We start from the raw sequence: 18,342 nt of genomic DNA on the forward strand, positions 1-18,342 counted from the left end.
TCACAACAAGGTTTGAAAGAAAGGTTTGGGTTCATGGGTAGGACAAATGAATCAGGTTAAATAAAAAGATTGGTAAAAAGTGGAGTGCTAACCCGAGTTTAGAGTTACCATGAGCAAGTATTCAAGTTCCATAAGCAAGACAATTAAAGTTCAAATTAAATCCAATAATATAGAGATGTTCTAATGTTCAAGGAAGTGGAGGAAGCATTAAATCGACACAAAGGGTCTAAGCAAAAAATTTTCATTTTTCTTCAAAGACTGATCTAGCAACAATGAACTGTGACTAAGGGTTATAGCTTCAATCCTAAAGTTTGATTTTAAACAAGGTGGTTTTAATCATTGTCCCTTAAGATGCATATGCAACAATCCTATATGAAACAAACTAGACTCAATCCTAATATGTAAATGCAACTATATGAACACTCTTTTTTATTATTTTTTTTTCAAGATTTTTCAAATTTTTTGGATTTTTTAATACACATAGATGCAGACTCAAATGAATAAAACTAACATGCAAAAATTTGAAATAATAAAAATAAGAAAATAAAACACAATGTTAAATACATTCTAGGACCCTCCCCCAAACTTAAATTACACAGTCCCTGTGTAAATAAAAGTTGGAAAAGAATCCAAGAATCACACAAAATGAATTAAACTAAATGCAATGTATATACAAGAGTTGGATAAAATTGGTACCTTATGGGTTGGAGAAGAAGGAGGTTGCAGCAGCCTCCATACTCGCCAACGTGTAGCCAGGATCGTCGCCGGCTTCAGCAGGTGCCGGTGTTTGCTCGTCAGAAAGCTCAGTAATATGCACAGACGACTTACTCGGACCAGCATCCGAGGTGTTGATCGAAGGTGGGATCGCGTAGCTCATCGGGTAGGGGATCGGGTAGTACGACGGAAAAGGCGGCAGCGGTCCAGAATGAGCATCCGTGTATCCACTGGAAGGGTGCATCGTGTATGGCATCGTGAATGGCATCTGGTAGGGTGGAGGGAAGATTCCAGCATAATCACCCGATTGGGTGCTCGACGGGTGCATCGGATAGTTCATCGTGTATCCCATCGGGTTGGGCGTCGGGTAAGCGTCAGAGTGGCTTCTCCTCGATGCTTCTGGTCGGGTGATGTCCTCCTCAGCTCGGGGCTCATATGATGATGCTCTTTGAGGTTCCGGAGGTGGCAGTCCTTGAGTTCCTCCTAGTGGTCCGCTTCTCCCCATCCAAACGGGTGCTTTGTGCCGAGGTAGGAGCCGAGACACAGCTTGCCTTGTCTTGCAACTCCTTGATTTGACCTCCCATTGTCTTCACCGAACCGGCAAGATCCTTCACCTTCTTCACCAAGAACTTGTTCATCTTCTTCAGCCAGCCAATTCTCTTTTGAGCTTCCCTAACTCCAACAGGTTGCTTTTGAGAGCATACATACTCCTCAAAATCAAACTCCTCCGAGCTATCTCCTTGTCTCTGCCCGGTCTCCTCTCTCTTCTCAGCTTTGAACTCCTCCTCCGGGTTGTACAGCTCTTCCAATGGTGGTGCGAAGTCAATGTTGTTTCCCAGCCGAACCTTGGTGCATATGACATTGGGTAGAACCATTTGAGCAGCTCCGGCGGTTGGATGGACAAACTTGAACAGCGTCATGTCATTAGGCCTCTCATAGGCCAAAAATCTCGCCAGCACGAGGTAGTCCGCATCCAGCCACCTTGGTTCATGCACAATTCCCTTCAAGGGCACATCTCATGCCACTAGAATTGGTGCGACTAGTCTCCCAATAGAGATCTCTCCGCCTCCTTCTCTTCTTTTCAAGGCCCACGATTTCAAGTATAGGAATTGATCGAGTAACACAAACAACATGCTAGTATCAGCAACATCTCCTACTAGCGGTGTTCCATCCCTAGCACTATCCAAAACTCCACACAGTGCAACATCTAACAGCTGAAGCTCATGGTCGTTCACATTCCCAGTATCTTTTCTAGCAAAAAGAGTGCATGCGAGGGACTTGTGAAAATACCTCAAAATAGGGCTCCTTATTTGAGCGGATTTGGAGCTTGTGGACTTGTAGGGGTGCTTGTCTCCTATTGTCAGCCATAGGGACCTCATCTCCTCCTTGCTAACCTCCATACCTTCTCCACTACCAGCTTTGAAACCATACAGCTTCTCCATCTCCTTGAAATTGAGTCGGTAGTCTTTGTTCCTCACGGAGAAGGTGATGAACCCAATCTCCCCATCGGGTAGTAGGGTCGGGTGGTCTTCAAAATAGTACAGCTTCAAGGTCGAAAGGAAGTGGACCGTCTCCTCCTCATATGCTTCAAGGTGGGATCGCATAATCTGGCCCAGGTGGCACATATCGAACAGAAATTCTACATCTCTAGCGATCCCCAATTGCTTCATGGTCTCACGGTGAGGGTATCGGGTACCAACGAAGCTCATTTTCTGGAAGACCTTGAATAGTCTCGCCGGAGTGTCTACTTCCTTTTGCTTCAGCCTCCGCGAGGCTTGGCGGGTCCTCTCTCTCTCTGCTCCTCTTCTCTCTCTCTTTCCTCCTCCTTGGCATGTTGATCTTCTTCCTCAACCGCTCTCTCAACTATCCTTTAAGCCTTCTCCGAAGCCGGTCTCTTCCCACTTGCAATCGCAGCTCTGCTCCTTGATCGAGAGTTTTGGATCTCCCCTTGTTCTTCTCCTCTAGCATCATAATCGACCTCCATAGGGTCGGTAAGGGTCTTTTCGGACGTAGACAGGTCCTTACGTCGAGGAGAATGGCGGACAGCACTCGCCATTGGACTCGGTGAGCGAACTCGGGGGCCTACACGATCGGGTACTCGAGCATCTATTCGGGTGGTCGATCGGGTTGTGCATCGGGTTGGGGAGGCAAAACGTCCAGCCAACGGTTGGGAATGTGGAACGTTTCCACTCCCTTGAGACTCTCAAACTCCGGCGGCATCATCTCCGGTTGTAGCAGCGGCGGAGGTGGATCTTCTTCCCTTCCTTTGGTAGGTTCTAGCGGTTGGCTCCATGTTTGATTCCTTGGGAAGAAAAAGAAAGGCTAGGTCTCGAGGTTAATAGGGTTAGTCTTTAAAGAAAATCGATAAAGCTTGAAATCGAGAGAGAAGAATAGAAACTTATGGAAATCAAGAAGCTTTAGAGTATATGAGAGACTTATCGGTGATGATGAGGGAGAAGGGTTCGACTCCCTTAAATAGGCTAGGGTTTCAGTTGGTGGGCTTCACCGAGAGTGGGCTTCCTTGCTGTATTCGGACTTCACTCGCTACTCGAGCAGGGACACGATCAGGCGCGTCGAGTACGGTGTCGGGTTGACCCTCGGGTTTCTCTATTTTCCTCTTCTTAATTTTCCATTTTTTTTTTAGAATTGCAAAAAGAGAAAAATTAAATAAAGGTAAATAAACAAATAAACTAAAATTAAAAGATACCTTTGGGACTTCCTCCCAAGTGAGCTTGTTTAAAGTCATTAAGCTTGACTCTTCATGCTCCTTAAGCATGGGATCCATGTGGAAGAGGTTCTGGAATCCTCTCCACTACAGTAGGCTGGTTCAAAAAAAATTTCAGGTTTTGTCCAGGTTCCAAGGCAAATGTGGTCTTGACCTCTTCAAGATGTTGCACCTTCCTTTGTTTGGTCTTAGTGGAAAAAGCTTGACCATCAATGGTTGGCCTCTTAATCTCTTTCTTCACATCAAACTCCATCTTGAAATGCTCACCATGCTGTATCTTGATCTTGCCTTGTTTCACCTCGATCACAGCACCAACTGTTGCCAAGAATGGTCTTCCTAGTATCAATGGATCATCTGGTTCCTTGTCCATATCGAGGATCATGAAGTCGGTAGGCACTTCCAATCCTGAGAGGCAGATTTTCCAGGATACCAATCGGATGCCTCACTGTTCTATCAGCCAGAACCAAATACAATTTACTTGGTTTAAAATTAGTGAATCCCAACTTGTTGGCAACTGAAAGCGGCATAATGCTAACCGAGGCTCCAAGGTCACACAAACAGTTCTTAAAGATCCGAAGTCCTATCGAACACGGCAAGGTGAAAGAGCCAGGATCTTCAAGTTTTTCCTCAATTCTCAGCTCAGGATCCAAGCAAACTCCACTTCTCATAATCTCAAATCCAATCTCCTTGACAGCTTCCTTAACCTCATCCTCCAATCGAGCTGCTTCCTTGGCAGCTTCCTTCTGAAGCTCGTGTGGGGGCAAAAGCTTAGGTGGTGGAGCTTTACGCTTAGCCATTCGCTCTGCAAGCGCCTCCAGCTGGATGTCAAGTGCAGCATTGAACCTTTCCTCTAACTCCCTCTCGACCAGTGCAGGTGGTTGAGGCTGATCTCCCTTCTCAACATCTACTCGATGCATCATCCGATCAACACCATCGTGTAGGTCATCGGGTTCCACTTCGGGTTGTTCTTCAGTCTGTGATTCTCGAACCAGTGCTCTATCATCAACTCGATCAGTCTCTTCAGGTGAAGGCTCGGGTTCATACTCGGATATATAGTATTTTTCCTCATTTTTCAATGGGTGCTTCACATCCTCCCCAGCTTGATCATCACTGTCCCTAGTGAGGTAATCCTCATAGTCATCATCTAGAAAAATGGCTTGAGCAGTCGCATAGTCCTTGGGGTTTTGAACAGCCTTACCCGGGAGTTGATTGATCATTGGTGCTGGTTGGTTGTTGTGGTGGCCTTCCAGGTAACGAACCTTTGTGTTTAGTGATTTGTACTTGGCATTAAGGTCATTGTATCCTGAGTTGATCTTGTTGCTCATCTCTGCGAACCGTTTCGTGATATCCATAGAAGTTGTAGCCTGATTCTGAATGATCTGCTGAATGAGACCACGTAACTCGACTTCTTGTGCTTGGTTTGGTGGACCTTGTTGTTGTTGGAATCCAGGTGGTTGGTTGTAGGTTCCTGAGTATTGCTGTTTAGGTGCATAGCTTTGGTTGTATTGGACAAAAGGCTTCTGTTGAATCTGGTTCCCTTGAACTGTAGATGGGTATGTTTGGTCCTGAGGATTCGTAACATTCGGGTTCCGATAAGACAGATTCGGATTCAGCTTGAAGTTGTTGTACCCTCTGTTGTAACCTCCTTGGTTGTTGATGTAGTTAACATCTTCTAGCTGCATAGTCTCCCCATCTTGTTGTAGAAACTGCTCTTCCTCTCATATAGCATGAACATGCTTCTACTGGTTGAGGATCTGATCGAGCTTGTCATTGAGGACTTTCATGTCCCTCTTGTACTTGGCATCTTCCTCTCCTGTAGATCGCACAGAGCGATCATATTCCTCATTGTAGTTGCCATTAGATTGAGCTATGTTCTCCACTAGGTCCCAACCTTCATCAACGTTCGTGTTGAAGAAGTTACCATGACTTGCGGTGTCCAGCAACATCCGTATCTTGGGGACCACTCCTCTGTATAGTGTGCTCAGCAATGAAGCATTACTGAAGCCATGATGTGGACATCGAGTAGTGTACCCCTTGAAACGTTCCCAAGCTTCATTGAACGTTTCATTGTTCTTCTGTACAAAGCTGGAAATGTCATTTCGCAGCCTTGCGGTTCTGGAGTTGGAGAAGAATTTGGCTAGGAATACCTTCTTGCACGCTTCCCAAGTGGTGATGGACTCCTTAGGGAGCGATTTCTCCCAGATGTGTGCTTTATCTCCCAAAGAGAATGGGAAAAGCCTGAGCTTGAATCCATCTTCACTGANTGATGTGGACATCGAGTAGTGTACCCCTTGAAACGTTCCCAAGCTTCATTGAACGTTTCATTGTTCTTCTGTACAAAGCCGGAAATGTCATTTCGCAGCCTTGCGGTTCTGGAGTTGGAGAAGAATTTGGCTAGGAATACCTTCTTGCACGCTTCCCAAGTGGTGATGGACTCCTTAGGGAGCGATTTCTCCCAGATGTGTGCTTTATCTCCCAAAGAGAATGGGAAAAGCCTGAGCTTGAATCCATCTTCACTGACTCCATTTATTTTAGTGAGGCTACAGAGCCTATCAAATTCATCCAAAATTATTATTCTGCACAGCTGGTGGCACAATGCCATTCCTTTGAGTGTGAGTAGTTGGAGCATCTCCTGCTCCTATATTGGTCCTTGCTTGAGGAGCTGGTGGACCGTTCTGAGTATTCATCGTCTCATCAATGATTGCTGGTTCCGGTTGAACTTGTTGTTGTCTGAGTAGCCAAGGTCTGTCGATGTTGCCGATGAAAGGACTCAGGTTCTGGCTACCTCTGGATCGTGTTTGCATGCACAGGTAGGTATCCGAGTGTGTACACGATGATCAACTCGATCCAGATGATCGAGTGACGGGTCGGGTGGGTGCTCGGGTTTTACCTGAGATTCAAAACAAACAATGCGAAAGCAAACAAGTAAGTATCAGAAACAAATATAAACAAACGAACTTGATCCAGCAAGTCCTGAAATCCTAAACGTAGCAAAATAAAAAAAAACCAAATAGCAACGGCGCCAAATTGATAGACTAGTTTTCACCAAGGGTATCAATTCCCTACGCAGTTGTAGTACAAAGGATTATCAATCCAAATGGTTGTGTATTGCTAGCAGGAAGGATATGATCAATACAATACAAGTCAAGCCAAGCAGTTAAGATTTTGGTTCTAACAATCCTAAAATAAACAAAATAAAAGAATATAAACAAGGAAACCACACGACCTAAGCACTCGATGCAAGCAATCGAGTACAGGATCGTGTGGGGTGATCGAGTATGCAAGTGAGATATGAACAACTCGAGGTATTACTCGATGCAGGTTATCGTATACCTGATCGGGTAAGTGGTCGAGTAAGTGAAGAAAATGCAAACAAATAAAATATGAAAGTTCCTAAGGATGGGGGTAATCGAATCCTAAGTGTTCTAGACCAGTACGGAAGCCTTACATGCCTCAAGCAATTATTTCCTAGACAATGAACCTCTAAGACCTTGTCACCACACTTTCGCACTAGCAACAATCAACCTTGAACACACTACCACACTATCGCACTAGCAATATGAACAAGCAGGCATTAAGAACGATTCATTATTGTCAGTAGACTTAAACTCATCTGATTTTGTCACTCAGAGCTAAATGAACCTCTAGCATTGGCTAAATCAAGCATTTTATCTACTCTTTCCGGTTGTAGCATTGTAAACGCCCTAGATCTAATCTCAACCTTTCGGTCTGTTGACATCATTAAGAACACCAATCTAGAAGGATATCTATCAATCATCACAATCAACTAAAGCATCCTAACCGATCAAGAATACAAAATCATCTATCCCATCCCTAGAAACTTTACTACACTACTCGGACATAGAAACAAATAACAAAGCAATCAAAATAAACAAAAATGACATTTATTAAAAGATAGAGTAGAGTAGAAAGAGTATGGGATAAAAATCTAAGAAAACTACAAAATAAAAATGCAAAACAAGAAGAAAAATGTTGAGTCGCTCAGTTCTCTCACAGAAGCTCTCGCTCTCTGGTTTGAGGGTCTGCGGCGTGCTCGTTTGCGAGCTAGGTGAAGATGAGGTTTATAAATGGAAACCCATTTGACCTAGCTTCCCAGACTTGCCCGATGGTCTACTCGATGGGGTACACGAGGGTGAAGTCGGGTAACTCCTCGGGTGGATCTTCGGGTTGCTCTTCATGCTCTTGGATCTTCCTTGATCGTGTTGGGGTACGAAATTGTTCTTGTAGCTCGATGGCTCCTTCGGGTACATGCTCGAGTTGTCCTTGTTTTTCCCCATTTTTGGCTCTTTAGCACCTATTTTTATCCAAAATATGCAAATGCAGAAATGCAACACCCTATATGCTCTAAAAGGGAATTCCTACTGTAAATGACCTAAAAATGCTAAGTTAGAGGTATGAACAATGCAAAATATGGACAAAAAAGGATGCTAAAAACATGAAATTAGAGGGTTATCCACAGTGATGGGTTGGGATATCCATAGTGATGGGTTATGATCGATGCCCTGCAGGGCCAGCTTGGGGTCCGTTGGGGCAGCTAGCAGTGAGGCTAGTGTGTCCACGGGATAGGTTGTTACAATAAAAATCGAAACACCTGGCTTACTGGTGGATTGGGATATCCACAGTGATGGGTTAGGATCGATGTCTTGCCGGGCCAGCTTGGGGTCCTTTGGGACGGCTAGCGGTGGGCTATCAGGGTCCCGGATGGTCCATTGGGGCCGCTAGCGGTGGGCTAGTGGGGTCTGCGGGACGAGTTGTAACATAAAAATCAATTTTTGTATGACAACCCGTCCCGCGGACCCCACTAACCCACCGCTAGCCGCTCTAACGGACCCCAAGCTGGCCCTTTAGGGCATCAATCCTAACCCCTCACCGTGGAATGGAACTATTCATCCAAATATACCAGTAGGTTATTGGTGCACCAGGCGTTCTTCGAACCCTGGTCCCCACCCTTTAACAACTTTCCCACAGGACAAGCTGTCACCAATTGATCTGCAGCTCAATTGGTGACAGCTTGTCCTGTAGGAAGGTTGTTAAAGGGTGGGGACCAAGGTTCGAGGAACGCCTAATAACCTACTGGTGGATTTGGATATCCACAATGATGGGTTAGGATCGATGCCCTGCAGAGCCAGCTTGAGGTCTGTTGGGATGGCTAGCGGTGGGCTAGTGGGGTCTACGGACGGTCTGTTGGGGCAGCTAACGGTGGGCTAGTGGGGTCCACGGGACAGGTTGTCACACTTCTAAACACCATGAAGCAGGATATGAAAATCTAGTTCAATAACATTTTGGCGAAGATTGATGGGCTTGAAGAAAGGATAGAACTGTTGGAAGTATATGTGAAGGAGCAAGAAAAATCAAAGGTAAGATACTCTAGTAAGATTTGGTAATACTAGAGTATAACCATTTAACAAACAAGTTCTAAACAAGTTCGAGCAACACATAGATGAGGTGAGTCTTAACAAACAAGTTCTAAACAACCAACAAAAAATATAATCAATCAAAACACAATTTTTCAAGGACATCGAGTCGACTATGAAGACCCGCCACCACTTCTTTCAGTTTGGCAATCTCCTAAGTCTTGTCCTTAAGCTGCAACTTAAATTGTGAGATTTGTATATGATGGAGTTCGAATTCTCTCAATCTGTCCCAATGGTTATAAACATCCTTCCTTAAGCTTTGGTTTCTTCTTCCAAATTTTTCGCCTGGCCAAGCCATCATCCTGCACAATATATCAACACATTCATACTTATTTGATCAGGAGAATTAGATAATTTGACTTTACCTCATACTTAACACAAGTAAAGCATATCTTTTTCTATGATTCTATTCGAGAGATCTCTTCGACAATTTGTTCGCCACACGGGCATATTAGAGGCATGCCCAAATCTCCATTGGTTATGGCTGTTCGCCAGTCGTCTAACTGCCTCTCCCTCTTCTGATCAACATAGTATGGATCCGCCTCAAATTGCTCCATGGTTTTAGAAGAGAAGTAGAGATCGAGATCGATGGATGAGAGAGACAGAATGTCGAAAGCAAGGAGAGAGAAGAGAAGAAGAGAATGATTTGTAGGGACGGTAACGAGTCTTTAAAGCCTCCCGGTCCTAGTGAAAGGACGTGAGGCCCATTAAGGTGGGCACATGGACTGGGATTGGACGTGGAACCCACTCTGAGGTGGCGGTCGGGGCATTACAGGAATTTATGCATCTTGTTGTGCCTTCTTATAGAGAAAATCCTCGTCTCTGGAATCTTAGCAGCTTGTAAACCCCAATTACATCCTTCTTTAGGACATTTTAGCATATAACACACTTTTTCCGACTTTACTATTGGAAAACTAAAACAGTTAGCGAATGAATCTCTATCAATCATATCTTGCAATGCCTTTTTGTTTGGAAATTATTGAAGTTTACTTAGACCCAAACCGTCATCCCATGGGTCAATATACTTATAATGTTCTACAACAGGCTGTGGCTCAGTATATTCATCACCTTCATCACGTGATACAATTTCATCCCCTTCAGTAGAATCACCCTCTACAGCCTTTTCTTGTTCTTTGTCTACGTAGACAACAATGGCGTTAGGTGCGATTTCATCTTCTTTTTAAAAGTTCATATAACCATAACTCTGGTCCACTATGGATATTGTGGGCACTATGGGCATGTTCTCAGGCTGAGGTTTAGAAAGGATGACATTCACAAACAACATACATCTTCGAGTAATACCATGTTGATGTTTTCAATTTTAAAAGCATTGGCTGTTGAATCCACAACGAATCTTTTTAGAATATCTAATTAAATTTTGTCGTTTATCTTTCGAAATAAAGACTAATTTGATCTCAGTTATAATATACAAAAGTGCTATTGACGGATATACCTTTAGTCAAGTGGTTAACGGTCATCACGACAATTTTTTCACTATAGTTTGATTCCACTAATTCGCATTATCCCACATAGTAGAGAGGGGTTATAAATCGATATAAAGATGTGGAAAGAAAAAAAAAAGTAGTGCTGATGCGTTTCAAATGTGAAATTTTCCTTAATATTTATATGAGCAGGCGCAGAAACAGGTCCGGCCTATAGCACATGCGAGCTAAGACTGGGCTTAAAACCACTAGTTTTTTTTTTGGTTTTTCAAAGCCACATATATATATTTTTTGGGTAATGCATACATCCTTTTTAAAATAGTACTATTATTTATTAAAAATGTTTGTATGGCCACATATTTTTATTTTCTTTTACGTATACTTTTTTTTTGTCAACCATTGGACAATAACAGGCAAGCCCATTTTAGTTGTATATTTATATCTTATATATCTTTTTTTTTGTTACTTGTTTTTTTTAGTTATTTATTTTTAAAATGAATTAAAAATATATTATATATATATATATAGAATATTATTACAACAAATAATAAAAAAAATGGCCACATTTTTTTCCCCCTTCCGACTACCAATTTTATTGGACCGGCCTTGCTCAGAGCCTTTGTGTAATGTGTGAGTCTCCAGAGAGTGAAGATGTTTTTGTAGGTTGTATTGTAAACTTTTCTTATTTGCTGCAAAATGTAATATTAGTGAGCAAAAATATCATAGTGATTTTGATAATCGTAAATAAAAAGTAGGATAACAAGAAACACTTTCGTGGGAAATTACCGTTATCTATCTGTGATTTTATCCACTGGTAAATGGTCCTCTACTATACCGAAAATGTGATAGACCCCATCCCCAAAATAATCATCATGGGATCATCTGGACATGGAATTGATTTTACGATTGTGATTAAACTTGTTGTTGATGAATGTAATTTGGGTCCATTGTCTTGCAAGGTAACGTGAGTAAACATGGCCTTCAAGAGACGTGAACGTGTGGCCTTCTCACTCGTATTTTTCTATATGTTTTGATTTATTATAGAAAAGATTAGAAGATGAAGACACGCTACTGAATCAATCAATGGACAACGAATCTCTTCAAATATCTAATTGATTATTACTATTGTTTATCTTTCGGAATTAAGACTAAATTTGATTCCAAGTTAATTTGACTTATATTATATAAGATAACAAATGGACTTAGTTTATCGAAAATCTAGTAACATGCAAGGGCAGTTGATTATCTGTCACGGAGATCTATTTTTCTTAATTAATCAATTACTAGAGATCAAAACTACCGATATCCCCTATATATTAATAGAGAAGCACTCTCACACAAAAAGCTGATATGTCGCACTCACATAGCTTCTGTCTTTTTTAATAAATGTCTTTACATCCCCTATATATTAATAGAGAAACACTCTCACACAAAAAGCTGATATGTCGCACTCACATAGCTTCTGTCTTTTTTAATAAATGTCTTTACATTTCATTACTATTTTACATAAGTATGTCAACCAATGACATATATAAGGTAATGTTTTTTTTAATTAGTTTTAAAAAATGAAAATTTAATCAACAATTAAAATTCAGAAATGTATTATCACTTTTTGTATGTTAAAATTCAGAAATCTAATTTCTGAACACATTATCCTCGCTATATTAATATATTTAATTAGAACACATTATCCTCGCTATCACATTGCCGATATCAGATCAGAACACATTATACATTTCTAATTAAAGAAGTGTATACATTTCTGCAAAATCAGAAATTAGATTTATAAATGTATACATTAATTTATGCAAAATCAGAAATTAGATTTGCAGAAATGTGTTCTGATCTGTTATCGGCAATGTGAATTAGAAATCACATTAATATAATGTGTTCAGAAATTAATTAGAAATGTATAAAGAAATTCAGAAATGTATACATTAATTAGAAATGTATATGCGAGATAAATCTAATTTCTGAATTAACATTTCTGATCAGAACACATTATACATTTCTAATTACACATTATGCATTAATATAATTAGAACACAATTAAAATTCAGAAATGTATTATCATATAAAATTAAAATTCAGAAATTAGATTTATCTCGCATATAGTGCAGGTTGGTACCTAATATTTTTATATTCTGTATGTTAAAATTTTATATGATAGCGAGGATAATGTGTTCTAATTAAATATATTAATATAGTGAAATAAAACATGACTGTTTAATCGACTATTAATAATCATATACCAATAATTTATGCAAAATCAAGATATCATGACATATTCAAGATCTTTTTTTTTTTTGTCACAAGTGTGTCATCTTTATATTATAAGCCATGTCAAACATTACAATCAGTTCAAAGGCAGTAAAGATCAACTATTACATCAAAAGGATTATTAAGTGAGAACATTGACAATCTTTAATTGTAACTTAGAAGAGAAAATTCGCTATTACATCTTCAAGTGTTTTTCATAGCGAACCAAAATACTGGGTGATCACTGTTATAAGCCTGTGTTTTAACCATTCCAGAAATACTGGATCTACTCCAAGTCAATTCAAATTTTTATAATGGGTTTAGAGCAAATTTTACAAACCGAGATATCATCATCATATCATATTTCAGAAAATCCATATCTGGTTTTTTATAATACTTATACAGTTGTACTAGCTCAATAAACTAGAGCGAGAGAATTAGGAGACGTGGCCTTCCCATTTTTCTATTTTGAATTATTATCTTAATAAATGTTTTGATTCATTTATTATCGAAAGTCGAAACAATTTAGAAGATGAAGACAGGCTGCTGAATCGACAACGAATCACTATTGTTTGGTTATCTTTTCGATCAACTATTATGAGAGAATTCAAAAGTTAAGTGTGCTTTGCCTGGAATATTTTGTGAATATATATACTTAGAACATGAATATCGGTATTGTGGCGAAACTCTTTCTCTTCGGAGTCCATGTATGCAAATATTGATTATTTTTTGGACCATAATAATCATGCCTCTCAGGTTTTAACGTTTTTTTGGCTGATGTGATATATTTGGAAAAATAGAAATGCACGGTTTATGAGAATATTGATAAGCGGCCCGAGTAGATGGTTTTGGTAGCAGAAGGTGAGGCATTATCGTGGCAGCAGGTTCAGGTGGAGGGTGATATTATGGATTTGACCTCTACCACTCTCGCTACAGAGCCCCGGCAGAGGCAGCTCGCCACTAATTTTCATGCGTTTTTTACGAGTTATCACTGCTTCGTAGACAAATCTTGAAAAGCGTGTGACCCGATTGCTGGTGCGGGATGGATTTGTTCATCGTTTCAGGACGCACCGCCGACTAAAGGAACCACCAATTTCTGACGAAGTCTCTCTCCCTAACATGCTGAAGTAGAAGCTTTCATTTGGGCAATGCGGTGCATGATCAGACATGACTTCAGAGATGTGGCATTCTATACAGACTGTTAAGATTTGGTGAAAATGGTGTTTTCTCCTTCGGACTGGCCAGCTTTCTCGGCGTTCTTTAACGATATCAAAATAGACAGGAAAGAATTTTCAACTTTCTCATTATCTTTTATCTCTAGAAACACAAATATAAGTGTGAATTCTCTGGCACGCTAAGCGCGTATTTATCCGCATCATGTTTTGTATGTAAATATTTTCTCACCCAATTAGCTCGTTTGAACTAATTCTTTTTTGAAAAAAAATACAAAAAAAAAATTAAGAATAGGAATTGACTGGCTGTAAACATTTCACTTAAAATCGATAATTAATCTTGAGTTTTACATCATAAATCGATTGACATGTTGGTTTTGAGAAGTGTAATTTGGTTTCTTTATCTTAATGTTCTTAATGCTGAAAATTGAGTATCTAGCTAACTAATTATTAATCTTAGAGTTTTTAATGAAAGAACTTTAAATGAGCAAAACCAAAAAAAGGTTCTGAATAAATATACAGTTAGCCCTTTTGGTGGTAAATGATATATTGTTTTTTATTTGAACGAATGTAAAATTATATTTAATCCAAAAAATTTTTTGATACATTATAATTTATAAGCATATATTTTTTTGAAAGAACGTTGACAAATCTAAAGTTTAAGTTCTCAAAATGTAATTCTCTTACCGTCACCTTTTAGTGGGTCTCATGTCTAATCCCAGTCTATGGGCCTACCTTCTTTAATGGGTCTTACGATTTCTCACTAGGCTTGTGGGTCCATCTACATCCGACCGCCAGTTTGCTACGTCCGAGAGGTTTTAAAGACTTATTTACTGTCCCTACAAATCACCACGTGATCTTTCCTTGTAGTTTTGTCCTCATTCGCACAGTTCCGACAATCAATTTCCGAAAGGTCATCCATCCTGATACTACTCTATCATAAGCACGCTTAATTGTGGAGTTCTCTCAAAACCTTTGACCGAAAAGATAAATGCACTTTAATGACATAGTTGGCCAAATCAATTATTTTAAACCTCTCCGCAAACCAGGATGTCACACAAAAATCTTGTTGCTAGCCTAGTGTGGATTCCCTCTTTAATCTGAAGTTGTTTTGCTGAATAGAAAAGGAGCTTATTTTGCATTTGCCGGTCAAGAAGCTGCGTGAGCTGATCCGGTGGGCGTGGATGGTCTCCATGCTTGCGGCGATATATTATTTTTATATGATCTAAGAGCAAAAATTTAAACTTTGGTTTAAGTTTAAATGGGAATTTTAAGAGAAAATAACCATCGATCTTGTTATCACCGAATGAGTAATTTCTTGTTGTGCGATCACATGTGAAATAGAAAAATACAAACATATCTTTTAGCGGAAAATTACATCTTTGGTATTTTTTCGTAGGCTTATATATTATTTTCGTTATGTTTTCTTGAATTATGCAGACGAAGAACAAATATTTTATACAAGAACCTCTTTTATTGTTTTTGTATGGAAAAGAAGAGAAAATGAAGAAGAGCTGATGAGTTTCAGATGTGAGTCGTCATCGGAATTTAGAGGAGCAAGCGTAGAGCCTTTGTGTAATATATCAGTGCCCAAAGACCGAAAATGTTTCTATATGTCGGATAATGTAGCAGAACATTATTCTTGTACACTCCTCTAATGTCCTGCAAAATATAATGTTAATGAGAAATAATATCATAGTGATTTTGAATAGCCGTGTATAAAAAGTAGGATATCAGGAAACACACCTCTTGTGGGAAATCACCGTTATCCATCTGTGAATTTATTAAGACTTTCGCACCACGATGAACTGGTGAAGGGTCTCGCTCCATCTGACCACTCAGTATTAAAATTATCAATGCTTGTCCTGTATTCACCATATTGCTCTTGTTCCCTTCCAAAGGAATATATTTCTTCTTTGGGCAAGATAGATAACTCTCTCCCCAACCACCTTCAATGTTTTGTGTCCCAAGAATGAATTGAACCGCTCTACGAATTGCCTCGCTGTTTCCGTAAGTCATGCCAGCAGCCACTAGACCTCGTACAGCAAAGAAGGTCCCAGGAATGAAGCATACTCCCCAGTTTCCAAACCATGACCCATCCGCTAGTTGCATGCTTTCGATGTATTCCACTCCCTTCGTTATAGCCCTTTCTACTTCTTTTTTTCTGTACTCTGGATGATGTTTCAAGAAGCGTACCAACACTACTACCGCTGACCCGGTGCATTCTAGATACTCATGCTCGACAATTGTGTCCTCAATAAACTCTATGGGACTAAGCCACTACATTTGAATTTGAAATGTGTTATGTTCATTTTATATAATATCTAAAGATAATGAAACTTAAAAACAAATAAATGATAAAGACCTCAAGCCATTTTTTCCCATTCGCTACCTCCCATATGCTTATGCCTCCATTTTTGCTCTGTTATTAAGAGAATTTTGTAAGTTACTAATCAACTTTGTGGGGTTTTGTAATAATAAACAACCATTAAATTTACCTGCATATACAGAAGCATATCGACAGCTTCATAAAGCCTCTCCACATCCATTTTCTCACCAATGAACTCGGATGGCATGCTTTCAAAGATTAGACAACACTGTCCACCACACGCGAATTAGTAACCAAATCTTGTTATCTTAGGTAGTTCAGAGACAGAAAAATGCGCACCTCTAAACTTTCAGCAGTACAATCTGAGACAAACCATCCTTGATCTTTGTCTGAAAAACCCCACCCTCCTTTAGATCGATCTCTGAANATATTAAAATTATCAATGCTTGTCCTGTATTCACCATATTGCTCTTGTTCCCTTCCAAAGGAATATATTTCTTCTTTGGGCAAGATAGATAACTCTCTCCCCAACCACCTTCAATGTTTTGTGTCCCAAGAATGAATTGAACCGCTCTACGAATTGCCTCGCTGTTTCCGTAAGTCATGCCAGCAGCCACTAGACCTCGTACAGCAAAGAAGGTCCCAGGAATGAAGCATACTCCCCAGTTTCCAAACCATGACCCATCCGCTAGTTGCATGCTTTCGATGTATTCCACTCCCTTCGTTATAGCCCTTTCTACTTCTTTTTTTCTGTACTCTGGATGATGTTTCAAGAAGCGTACCAACACTACTACCGCTGACCCGGTGCATTCTAGATACTCATGCTCGACAATTGTGTCCTCAATAAACTCTATGGGACTAAGCCACTACATTTGAATTTGAAATGTGTTATGTTCATTTTATATAATATCTAAAGATAATGAAACTTAAAAACAAATAAATGATAAAGACCTCAAGCCATTTTTTCCCATTCGCTACCTCCCATATGCTTATGCCTCCATTTTTGCTCTGTTATTAAGAGAATTTTGTAAGTTACTAATCAACTTTGTGGGGTTTTGTAATAATAAACAACCATTAAATTTACCTGCATATACAGAAGCATATCGACAGCTTCATAAAGCCTCTCCACATCCATTTTCTCACCAATGAACTCGGACGGCATGCTTTCAAAGATTAGACAACACTGTCCACCACACGCGAATTAGTAACCAAATCTTGTTATCTTAGGTAGTTCAGAGACAGAAAAATGCGCACCTCTAAACTTTCAGCAGTACAATCTGAGACAAACCATCCTTGATCTTTGTCTGAAAAACCCCACCCTCCTTTAGATCGATCTCTGAACATTTTGACATAGTCACCAGGAGGGTCTTCTGTAAACTGAGAATTCCTCAAGAAAGAGTACCCTTTTATGAGCGTTGATTTAATCTCCTCGTCAACATCAGCAGCTAACATGACTTGTAGCACGAAAGCTGCGTCCCATATTTGGCTACCAAAAGTCTACATTGTGTTCATAATTTATTATCATCTCCGACTCCAATAAAGATTTATAGTGTTCACAAAACTAACTGATCTAACCAAAAAGGAAAAAAAAAAAAAAAATAGAAATCTAAACAAACCTGGATTTTGAGGCCGTCCTCTGCAATCCATACATAACCAGGGACTCGAGCAAGATGTTTTTTAAAGTAATCACTCTCTGGATCTTCAACCCAACAAGCAAGCATATGAAACACCTAACATATTATTCGAAAAACCCATATCACTNAGCATACTCCCCAGTTTCCAAACCATGACCCATCCGCTAGTTGCATGCTTTCGATGTATTCCACTCCCTTCGTTATAGCCCTTTCTACTTCTTTTTTTCTGTACTCTGGATGATGTTTCAAGAAGCGTACCAACACTACTACCGCTGACCCGGTGCATTCTAGATACTCATGCTCGACAATTGTGTCCTCAATAAACTCTATGGGACTAAGCCACTACATTTGAATTTGAAATGTGTTATGTTCATTTTATATAATATCTAAAGATAATGAAACTTAAAAACAAATAAATGATAAAGACCTCAAGCCATTTTTTCCCATTCGCTACCTCCCATATGCTTATGCCTCCATTTTTGCTCTGTTATTAAGAGAATTTTGTAAGTTACTAATCAACTTTGTGGGGTTTTGTAATAATAAACAACCATTAAATTTACCTGCATATACAGAAGCATATCGACAGCTTCATAAAGCCTCTCCACATCCATTTTCTCACCAATGAACTCGGA

At 39.8% G+C, this 18,342-nt stretch overlaps 2 protein-coding genes across 3 annotated transcripts; both read right to left on the minus strand.

The window, feature by feature from the left end:
• Positions 15,022 to 17,812, minus strand: LOC109125020 (tirucalladienol synthase-like). 2 transcript variants are annotated; one of them, XM_019229486.1, is made up of 7 exons: positions 17,693 to 17,812; positions 17,365 to 17,573; positions 16,416 to 16,449; positions 16,246 to 16,344; positions 16,113 to 16,169; positions 15,494 to 16,027; positions 15,022 to 15,409 (listed from the first exon to the last, which is right to left on the minus strand). In XM_019229486.1, the coding sequence occupies exons 1-7, from the start codon at positions 17,795 to 17,797 to the stop codon at positions 15,296 to 15,298; spliced, it is 1,152 nt and encodes a 383-aa protein (XP_019085031.1). In that variant the 5' UTR covers positions 17,798 to 17,812; the 3' UTR covers positions 15,022 to 15,295. The 2 variants fall into 2 exon arrangements, with proteins under 2 accessions (XP_019085031.1, XP_019085030.1); XM_019229485.1 differs by lacking the exons at positions 16,113 to 16,169; positions 16,246 to 16,344; positions 16,416 to 16,449 and adding exons at positions 16,504 to 16,942; positions 17,028 to 17,084; positions 17,161 to 17,259 and having other exon boundaries at positions 15,494 to 15,588; positions 17,331 to 17,573.
• On the minus strand, positions 17,807 to 18,321 carry LOC104715121 (tirucalladienol synthase-like). Its single transcript, XM_019229893.1, has 3 exons — positions 18,271 to 18,321; positions 18,138 to 18,194; positions 17,807 to 18,052 (listed from the first exon to the last, which is right to left on the minus strand). The coding sequence occupies exons 1-3, from the start codon at positions 18,319 to 18,321 to the stop codon at positions 17,807 to 17,809; spliced, it is 354 nt and encodes a 117-aa protein (XP_019085438.1).

Source organism: Camelina sativa, chromosome 9 (genome assembly GCF_000633955.1).
Source record: "Camelina sativa cultivar DH55 chromosome 9, Cs, whole genome shotgun sequence".
NCBI lineage: Eukaryota > Viridiplantae > Streptophyta > Magnoliopsida > Brassicales > Brassicaceae > Camelina > Camelina sativa.